Below are 9,897 nucleotides of genomic sequence, written 5' to 3'. Positions count from 1 at the left end.
GAATGGTGGGGGAATTTGTTTAAAAAGATATTTTATTATAATAAAGTCTATTTGCACAAAATCTATGCTGGACTCTATGTGGGCAAAGGGCTCCTTGGGGGGTGGGGGGCAGCTGGGCTTTGGACTCTGGACTTCAGACCCCAGAAGTTACATCCTAGGGGTAACAGGGGCAAAAGCCAATCAACACCACGAGCTTTTGAATCCTTTTCTTAAGAAGAAGGTTTGGTAGCTTCCTGAGCCCGTGGTCACAGGGCCAGGTATTTGCTACTGGGGCTGGGGTTGTGGAGGAAGATGGGACAGACAGGGGGAACACACAGAGGGAAAGCACCAGTTTCAAGATGGTGGACTGAACACACACTGCAGTCTTTCTCCTCTATATCAAATGCACAGAAATAATAGACGTGAGAGAAATAGAGCAAATAAACACGATACATAGTTCCATTTGAAAGCAAGAAAGGGGACTCAGCCTAGAAACAACAGGATTCTGGAAAAGACAAGAACAGATGGCAGATCATACTGAGATACTTGAGAGTAGGGTGTATGTGGGAGAGCTCTGCACGCTGCCTCTGGACTAGAGGCAGTGCAAACAGGGCAGAAGAGACCCTAGGGGCTACCGATGGTGTGGTTAGTTGGGGTTTTTCTTTGATTGATTGTTGCACATTCTCCTTCTGCCATGGGCCAAGGGCAAAGGTGAAGATGTCTGCCTTTAGATGACAGACTTAGAGAACAGTAGGGGTTGCAGCTGGGATCAGAGACCAGGTGGTACTTTACGTGGCTGGCCACACCTGGCAGAAACAAGATGTATCACCGCCCAGGTGAGAAGCCACCAAACTGCAGCATACTGTGACCCTTCCCTCTCAACCGCAACCCTCAGAATCATGGCAGCAGTTCCCACCCAGTCGTCCAGCAGAGACTCCCAACCACAATGGCAAGAACACAGTAAAGACTCAAAAAATATTTGAGGAAAGCCAACTTCACTAAGAGAGACAACAAATGGAAATGGAAAAATATACACAAGTCAATAAAGCATTAGGAGAAAACTTTAAAAAGTCTACAGTTATTGTTGGAGAAACACAGGAAGGAATTGCATCTGGGAAACAAGAACAAGTAGTTATGAAAAAGATCCTAATACAGATCTCGCAAAAAGTACATATATTCTTGTTAAAAAAGGACTCAATATATGGGTGAAGAGCATATAATTCATAGTTGGATACAATTAGTAAGCTTGAAATCTGAGGTAAGGAATTCCCGCAGAGTGCTGTACAAAGGGATAAGAGAGACGAGCAAAATGAAAGAAAAGTTATACATGGAGGATGGGGTCAAATGTTTCAGTGTCTATTCATAAGAATACCCCGGGGTTGGGAAGATGTGGGGAGAAATAGAGACCATGAGTGATAGAACAAATAATGGCTATAAATTTTCTAGGACTGAAGAAAGACACAGATACTTACATTCAAAGCACTTACTGCATGTGAAGCTGATAAATAAATTACAAGTACAGAAAAAGAGAAGCAACCCAATTCAATGTCTGAGACTTGAATAATCTTGTCACCCAAACTAGGACAGGACAAGAAAACATTATGACAGATCTATCTTGTTTATGAACACAGAATATCCTAAATATAGATTTAAGAAATTAAATATACATCATGGCTGTAGTACTTTTAAATTTTTTTTTTTTCTGAGACAGGGTCTTGCCCTGTCACCTAGGCTGGAGTACAGTGGCATGATCACAGCTCACTGCAGCCCTGACTTCCTGGGCACAAATGATCTTCTCACCTCAGCCTCCTGAGGAGCTGGGAGTATAGGCACATGCCACCATGCCCAGCTAATTTAAAAACAATTATTAAGAGACAGAGTCTTGCTGTGTTACCCAGGCTGGTCTTGAATTCCTGGCCTCAAGTGATTCTCTTGCCTTGGCCTTCTAAACTGTTGGGATTACAGACATGAGCCACTGTGACTGCTCAGGGACCTGGTCTTTGTTCCCCACAGTCTCCCCGACGCCTAGCGCAGTGCCGGGCACACAGTCAATGCTTGTGGAATGAGTGAGTGGCAACGCTGGTGTCCAGCAGCCTGCCAGCTTCCCTCACTGCCGCCCCACCTGCTGCAGCCTCCGGACCTCCTCCTGCTTCTCCCGTAGGCTGAGCCGAGCCTGTTCATGCTCCACCTCCAGCTGCCGCCGCCGCTGGGCCACCTCCCGAAGGTGCTGACACACAAGATCCGAGTCAAGGACAGAGCCCCCACTTGGCCATTTCTAGAGAAGATCTGAGATGAGGACGCCTCAAACACCATTTGCTCCAGATTCCTCTATTACAAAGGAAACTGAGCCTGGGGCAGCTCCAGGCCCAGGCCTTAGTGCCCCTCACTAAGCAGATTCTGCTGTCCCACTTGCTCCCCATGCCAGGGCCCAGCACCCTCTCCCACCTGCACCATCCCCTCACCTTCAGCACTTCCTCCAGGCTCTCCAGCTTGCTCTGCAGGCCCTGGCTCTTGCGAAGGGCTGAGTCCCTCTCCCGTGTCATCCCCAGGAGCTGGCCCCTCAGCTCCGCATTCTCCCACTCCACCTGGCGAGGGGGCAGTGGCAGGGAGTTGGGTGGCTGAGCCTTGACCCACCAGCGCCCTCACAGTGCGAACAGTCCCCTACCCCTGCTCAGGGGTGGAGGAGAAAGCCCCTTGGCTGAGTACCGGGGCCCTGGTGGGAGCACAGGTCTCCACAGCACCTGGGCGGAAGTGGTACCTGCTCCTTCTCTGGGGCTCTCCCACTGAGCCGGGAGATCTCCTCCACCAGTTCTGCGCTTCTCTCAGCTGCAGTTCCTGAGCGGGCAGAGGAGCTCTCAGGAGGCAGCCCAGCACCCACATTCCCCCTCTCCCCACACAGAGGACCCTGCCCTCCTCCCAGGCAAGGCCTTCCTCCCCTGCAGGAACCTGCACCAGCCAGGAAAGGAAAGGAGCAGGAGGGAAAATGTGTTCTTGAGGGCAGCCGGGGTGGCAGCAGAGCTGAGAGGGAGCCCACCACCTGGCTGGCCGGGGAGAAGGGAGGAGCTGGCCTCTGGGCTGCCCTCAAGAGCTCACCAGCTCCTCACATCGCCTCTGCTTTTTCCGGGCCTCCTGCTCCAGGCTCTGGCATTTCTTTCGCTTCTTGCTGGGCTCCGATTCCTGTGGGGTCAGAACCAAGGGCTCCTCATGAGGGAAGGTACTTCTGCCCACAGCAGGCTGCCTCCAGCCCTTGACCTAGGACTTACCAGCTGCTGCACCCTCTGCTCTTTCTCTGGCTCCCCTAGAATCACGGGTAGGTTGTCCGCATCCTCCTGGGGCGTGGCCTGGAAATGCCCAGGGGCAAGGGGCTGGCACCTGAGAACAGGGCCCCAGGGCAGCCTGTCCAGAGCAGGTTCCCGCCTCATCATTCAGCCAGCAAGAGATCCCTGCCTAGCAAGAGCAAAGAGGGGTACTGTCTGCCCACCCCCTCCCATTGTCTCCAGTTGATGTGTAAGTACAAAGGCTGCACCCCTGTGTCCTGGAGCCATAAGTGCTTTGAGATCCTGGGACCCACGTGTGCCCTGGGAGATGAGTCCTTTATCCAGGCCAAAGCTTTCCCTTTTTAGCTTCCAGCAGCAGCCCTGCTCTGCACTCAATAACTGTCCTGGGTGTCCTTCAGCGACTGGCAGAGAACTAGGAGGCTGCTTGGGCCCCCGGGGATGTGGTGCTCCCCAAGATAGGGGTTCTGTATCATCCAAATCTGGGCTTGGCCTAGAGCAGCGCAAGTCCAGCCAGAACCTTCTCCTGGCTTCCCCCAAGCCCACCCTACCACACCTTCCGTTTATCCGTGCAAACTTAGGGGGAGGACAGGTCTTGATGGGAGGTGCATCTCCCTTCCAGGGCCAGCCAGGGAGACAAAATCTGAGCAAGAAGCCTCCCCCCACCTGGAGGTCTTGGTCACTATCAGATCACTACCTGGTCTCTCCTCCCAGCCCTCTTCCCAGAAGGAGGAAGACCTACTTGCTGCCTACCTAGGATGATGTAGAGAAGCCAGACTCCTAAGTTCTAGGGGTCCAGAGCACGTGCCTGGCCCTCCAGACAGGGGCTGCCTAAGCCCCGCGCTCAGTGAGGGTTGCCTGTACCTGGAGCCGGGGCCAGGCCTGGCCAGCCAGGCGGGCGCTGACCGGGGGCGTCCCCGCTCTACGGCGGCGGCGGGAGGAGGCGGAGCGGGCTGGGCCCCGGGGGGCTGCCAGGGCAACCAGGGAATTTGGGGCCGGGCCGTACCACTCGCAGCGCGGCAGGGGCGGCCGGCCAGGCCCCGCTGGGCGCAGGCCTATGGAGGGCGGAACCCTGGAGCCCCCAGGGGAGGGCACGGCGCAGGTACGAGCACCGGAGGCTTGGAGGTGGACCCTGCCCAGGACGGGAAAGCTCCCCAGCCCCTGGGAGTGCGCACACCACCACTGAGTCCTTGGGGTTCTGAGCACGGTGCAGGGGAGATCCCGGTGGTCGTTCCCCCACCCATCTGCGTGCACCCACACACCTGCCCTTGGCGCCGGCGCTCACCTCTCCCGGGGCCCGGGAGCCGGCTCCCCTGCTCTGGCCTGGAGAGCAGGGCCAGGGGCCGGGACGGCGGGAGGGGGGGCGTCTCCCGCTGGTTGCGCAGCGCCATCTGCCTCTGCAACAGCAGCACCTCCCGCTGGGACTCGCGCAGCAGCCCATCGAAGTCCCACACGTAGAGCCACTGCGGACCCTCCTGAGGTTGGGGGACAGGGACAGGGACAAGGAGGGGAGTTAGGCCTAACCCTTGCCTGTCCCATGCCATCCCCTGCAGAGCCCTTTGCCTTGCTGGAGGGGCTCCGATGCGCGGGACTGTGCACACCCTCCCATGGGTACATGCCTGGTTACATGTGCATGCGTATGTGGCCACATGCTCCCGCGAGCCTCTATGCGGTCATTCTCACTAACTTATTTCTTGGACGCTAAATACCTTGTGAACATCCCTTCCACAGGGGATGTGTGGATGCATACAGCCAGACCCACCGGCAAACAGCCTCAAGCCTGGAGCGCAGAAATGCCCAGGTCTGGGACTCATGGCTCCACCCCTGTCTCCCTCTCCCACCTGGGCCCTTGCCAGGGGAACCTACTCCCAGCAACCTCCACCCTCCCGTTCATTTGCATCTCATTAACATCTTGTCTGCATCCCACAACAGGCAGATGGCCCTGTGCAGGGCTGAGCTGGAAGAGGTAACCAGGGCCTCCTCGCACCTTGCCCACCAGAGTGAGCCTGGCCTGCAGCTCCCTGCACTCCCGCTGCAAGGCAGCAATCTGCTTGTCCTTGGCCAGCAGTGCACTGGCTGTCTCACTGAGGTCCCGGGCTCGCTGGCTGGCTAGGGCCTTCCGATACAACTCCAAGCTGGCCCCTGGCCGGGGCAAGGGGGCACTCACCTCGCCAGAGGAGGGGTAAGGCTAATGGTCACCTGAGGGCTGGGGCACTTCTCCCACTCCTCATCTCCTCCCAAAGGAAGAGTTAGCATGAAAACCTAGGGGGTAGCCACCTGCTTCCACCTTGACTGGGGTCTCAGAAAACCAGCAGCCTCACTCTACCCCATTCCAGCGGTTGGAAAGGATTAACTCCACATCTGAGTTTAGGATCAAAGGATGCTGCTAATTTGGGGCTGCCACTGTGATGGGTCTCATCCCTGCCCCCACTCCAGCTCTATACCCTGAGATGAGCTCAGCAGGAGGCTGCCGCCAGCACCAGCACGTGGTAATCCAGAATCCTGCTCCCTGCCTGCTCAGGAACCTCCCCATCCAGCTCTTCTCTGCCCCCTGTAGCTCCAGAAACTTTTGGCCTCCTTGCCTGGCCAGCCTCTGCCCTTCCTGCACCTTAGCCCCTAGATTCTTGCTTTCCTAGGTGCTGAGACTGTGACTCCCAAGCTTCAGACAACCCTCAGGCCCAGCCCTGGCTCCCCTCTTCCTCGGTCACCCAGCCTCCACCCAGCAGCCTCCCCTACGTTGACGGACAAGTCAGTGTAGGCCAGCGTAGGATGTTAAGGGTAAACAGGGGAACTACATCTGACCTAGCAAAAAGTCTTGCTTGAAAGTTATTACAATGAAATGTGGCCTGGACGCGGTGGCTCATGTCTGTAATCCCAGCACTTAGGTAGGCAGAGGCAGGAGGATCGCTTGAGCCCAGGAGTTCGAGATCTGCCTGGTAACACGTGTGACTCCATTCTCCACAAAAATGGTAAAAAAAAAAAAAAAGAAAGAAAGAAAAAGAAACAAAGAAAGAAAGAAATGTAGAAGGTAAACAAAAGGCATTCCCGTGCAAAAGAGGCTTGATAGGACAGGATATGTCTGGGGAATCTACAAGTAGCTCACTATGGTTAGAAGTGGTTAGAGATTAGGCTAGGGAAGTAGGTAGAGGTCAGGAAATGGAAGATCTGGACAGAGGAAGGTCTGGGTGAAATGAACAAATACTTGGCTTTACGAAAGACACGTCTAGTAGCAGTAGGGAGTATTAGGAGAGAAATGAGGCTAGTTAGGAGGCTAGTATAATAAACCCACTAAAAAGATCTATAAGAAAATGAAGGTAGAAGAAAATGAAAGGCTAAGAATACATAATTTGCATTTGCTGACAAACTAGATATGAGAGGAAATGATGATACCTTTATTTCTGCATAAGTAATAGGATAGATAATGGTGCCATTCAGTACTGGCAAATGAAAGTGAAAAAGTTTTGGGAAAACGATGCCCTGTTTTAGACATGCCAGGTGTCAGTTCCAGGAAGTTACCCCGATGGTACATCTCCATAAGTAACACGGAAAGCAAATACACAGGTTATTGGTTGCAACGTTATCTGCGAAACTGACACACTGGAAACAGCCTAAATGCTCAGACCTAGGATATTGGCCGAAAACCTATGGAATCTACAAAACGTGTGACAAAGCTATAAAAATAAGAAAAATCTCTATGAAAACAAGATACAAAAGAGTATTTAAAAGTACAACAGCATGGATACTACACTATCTTTTGTACAAGAAAGGGGAAATGAGAATATATATATAATATGTATCTGCTTATACCTGCAAAAATGAAGACAACTAAGATAAACTAAAAGCTAATGATACTGGAAGGGAAGGATAAGAAATAAGACTTTTCAGTATACCTTCTGAGTAAAACCTCAATGGTTTTATCATCCATTTCTTTCTTTCCTGAATGAAATATTACTGCAATTATAAAATGTAGATTTTTCCTTTTGAACCATATTAATGTTTAATATATTCCAAAAATAAAATCAACAAGGATGAGGGGTGGGAAGTACAACGGAATACAATAGGAATACATAAATTTAATTGACTATTACACCAATAACTTTACCACAGAAAGAGAAAGAGAAAAAAGATATAAGAGAAAAAGATTTTTTTTTTTAGATGGAGTCTCACTCTGTCACCCAGGCTGCAGTGCAGTGGCATGGTCTCGGCTCACTGCAACCTCCGCCTCCCAGGTTCAAGTGATTCTCCTGCCTCAGCCTCCAAAGTAGCTGGGACTACAGGTGCCCGCCACCACGCCTGGCTAATTTTTGTATTTTTAGTAGAGATGGGGTTTCACCATGTTGGCCAGGCTGGTTTCGAACTCCTGACCTCATGATCTGCCCGCCTTGGCCTCCCAAAGTGCTGGGATTACAGGCGTGAGCCACTGTGCCTGGCGAGAAAAAGATACTTAAGTAATTTTAGACTGCACACCTTTAGTGGCCTATATGTAAGCACACAAAAATTGCAAAGAAATATTAAATCAAACTTAGTAGGTTTGTAGCTGGAAATACTATCGGTATTATAATTTTCATTATGCATATATTGTACAACTGAACAAATGACCGCATTTATTTATGTTGTTACCAGAGTTCTCACTGTAGGAAAAAAGGATATCCAAATATGAACTGAAAGAAGGATGTGGCCAGGTGCAGTGGCTCATGCTTATAATCCCAGCACTTTGGGAGGCCGAGGCGGGTGGATCACAAAGTCAGGAGTTCAAGACCAGCCTGGCCAAGATTATGAAATCCCGTGTCTACTAAAAATACAAAAATTTGCCGGGCATGGTGGCAGGCATCTGTAATCCCAGCTACTCAGGAGGCGGAGGCAGAGACTTGCTTGAACCCAGGAGGTGGAGGCTGCAGTGATCTGAGATTGCACCACTGCACTCCAGCCTGGGGGACAGATCGAGACTCCGTCTCAAAAATAAAAAAATAAAAATAAAAGAGAAGAACGCTATGGAATTCGACTGGAAATAGGGCTAACAATATGAAGCACTTTGGGAAGCCAAGGCAGGTGGATCACCACGTTGGCCAGGAGTTTGAGACAAGCCTGCACAACATGGTGAAACCTCATCTTTACTAAAAATACAAGAATTAGCCAGGTATGGTGGTGAGCACCTGTACTCCCAGTTACTCCAGAGGCTGAGGCACGAGAATCACTGGAACCAGGGAAGCAGAGGTTGCAGTGAGCTGAGGCAGCCTGGTGTCCAAGGCTGTGGTGAGCCATGATCATGCCACTGTACTCAAGCCTGGGCAACAGAGGAAGACCCTGTCTCAAAAAAAAAAAAAAAAAAGGCCGGGTGCAGTGGCTCACACCTGTAATCTCAGCATTTTAGGAGGCTGAGGCGGGCAGATCATGAGGTCAGGAGTTCAAGACCAGCCTGGCCAACATAGTGAAACCCCATCTCTACTAAAAATACAAAAATCAGCCGAGCGTGGTGGCACGTACCTGTAATCCCAGCTACTCAGGAGGTTGAGGCAGGAGAATTGCTTGAACCTGGGAGGCGAAGGTTGCAGTGAGCCAAGACCACATCATTGCACTCTAGCTTGGGCAACAGAGTGAACCTCCATCTCAAAAAAAAAAAAAAAAAAAATTTAAAAAGGGAGTATAGGGCCAGGCGCAGTGACTCACGCCTGTAATCCCAGCACTTTGGGAGGCTGAGGTGGCTGGATCATGGGGTCAAGAGATCGAGACCATCCTGGCCAACATGGTGAGACCCCATCTCTACTAAAAATACAAAAAATTAGCTAGACACAGTGGCAAATGCCTGTGGTCCCAGCTACTCTGGAGGCTGAGACAGGAGGATCACCTGCACCTGGGAGGTGGAAGTTGCAGTGAGCTGAGACCATACCACTGCACTCCAGCCTGGTGACAAAGCGAGACTTCGTCTTAAAAAAACAAAAAAAAAGGAGTATAAAAAAATCTTTACAGAAGAATGACAATACAGAAAAAATAGAAAAGTCTCCATTTTCTAATCACTATAGTAATTGATTTGGGAAAGAAGCAATCCAGATGAAACCATTAAGTAAACATTATTATGGGACAGAATCTTCACACTATTTCTATCATTCCATAGATCACCTGTTAATTACAAAAGGAAAAAGAGGCTGGGAACGGAGGCTCACGTCTGTAATCCCAGCACTTTGGGAGGCCGAGGAGGGCGGATCACCTTAGGTCAGGAGTTTGAGACCAGCCTGGCCGACATGGCAAAACCCCATCTCTATTACAACTACAAAAATTAGGCAGACGTGGAAGCAGGCACCTGTAATCCCAGCTACTTGGGGGGCTGAGGCAGGAGAATCGCTTGAACCCAGGAGGTGGAGCTTGCAGTCAGCCAAGATTGCACCACTGCACTCCAGCCTGGGCGACAGAGTGAGATTCATTCTCAAAAAAAAAAAAAAAAATGCTCTTATTCTTAGTAGACGTATAGAAGAAATTAGGGGTAAAGTGCTATGAAATCTGCAGTTAACTCTCAAATTGTACAGGAAGAAAATTTATTAAAGTTAAAAAATGTGAATATTCTTAGATATACATATATATGGGGGCAGGTAGAAAGGGAGGGACACACAGACAAAGAAAATATGGTAAAATGGTAACAACTGGTGAT

General features: G+C 50.8%; 1 protein-coding gene and 1 long non-coding RNA gene across 10 annotated transcripts; one reads left to right on the top strand and one right to left on the bottom strand.

The window, feature by feature from the left end:
• Positions 1-955: 955 nt before the first annotated feature.
• Positions 956-5,014, bottom strand: LOC129469402 (peripheral-type benzodiazepine receptor-associated protein 1-like). 8 transcript variants are annotated; one of them, XM_055255921.2, is made up of 7 exons: positions 4,964-5,014; positions 4,517-4,729; positions 3,243-3,320; positions 3,073-3,156; positions 2,721-2,814; positions 2,442-2,564; positions 956-2,206 (listed from the first exon to the last, which is right to left on the bottom strand). In XM_055255921.2, the coding sequence occupies exons 1-7, from the start codon at positions 5,000-5,002 to the stop codon at positions 2,157-2,159; spliced, it is 681 nt and encodes a 226-aa protein (XP_055111896.1). In that variant the 5' UTR covers positions 5,003-5,014; the 3' UTR covers positions 956-2,156. The 8 variants fall into 8 exon arrangements, 6 of the variants coding, with proteins under 6 accessions (XP_055111896.1, XP_055111900.2, XP_055111898.2 ...); XM_055255925.2 differs by having other exon boundaries at positions 4,540-4,729; positions 4,964-4,989; XR_008653025.2 differs by lacking the exon at positions 4,964-5,014 and having other exon boundaries at positions 956-2,265; positions 2,738-2,814; positions 4,517-4,949.
• Positions 4,033-6,274, top strand: LOC134735215 (uncharacterized). 2 transcript variants are annotated; one of them, XR_010118066.1, is made up of 3 exons: positions 4,033-4,356; positions 5,187-5,436; positions 5,591-6,274. It is a non-coding gene; the product is annotated as an uncharacterized lncRNA (long non-coding RNA). The 2 variants fall into 2 exon arrangements; XR_010118065.1 differs by lacking the exon at positions 4,033-4,356 and adding an exon at positions 4,608-4,734 and having other exon boundaries at positions 4,986-5,436.
• The last annotated feature ends 3,623 nt before the right edge of the window (positions 6,275-9,897 follow it).

This window comes from Symphalangus syndactylus, chromosome 20 (genome assembly GCF_028878055.3).
Source record: "Symphalangus syndactylus isolate Jambi chromosome 20, NHGRI_mSymSyn1-v2.1_pri, whole genome shotgun sequence".
Classification (NCBI taxonomy): domain Eukaryota; kingdom Metazoa; phylum Chordata; class Mammalia; order Primates; family Hylobatidae; genus Symphalangus; species Symphalangus syndactylus.
The sequence above is the reverse complement of the archived record's forward strand: the minus strand, read 5'-3'. Positions and strand labels throughout refer to the sequence as shown.

Bases quoted from the DNA above. Each gene is read 5' to 3' on its own strand.
- LOC129469402 (XM_063628738.1), bottom strand. From the start codon at position 4,798: ATGGCATGGGACAGGCAAGGGTTAGGCCTAACTCCCCTCCTTGTCCCT. The intron at 2,815-3,072 runs GTGAGCTCTTGA...CTGCCCGCTCAG, and splicing joins AGAGGCGATGTGAGGAGCTG to GAACTGCAGCTGAGAGAAGC. The intron at 2,207-2,441 runs GTGAGGGGATGG...CTTGTGTGTCAG, and splicing joins GCCTGGAGGAAGTGCTGAAG to CACCTTCGGGAGGTGGCCCA.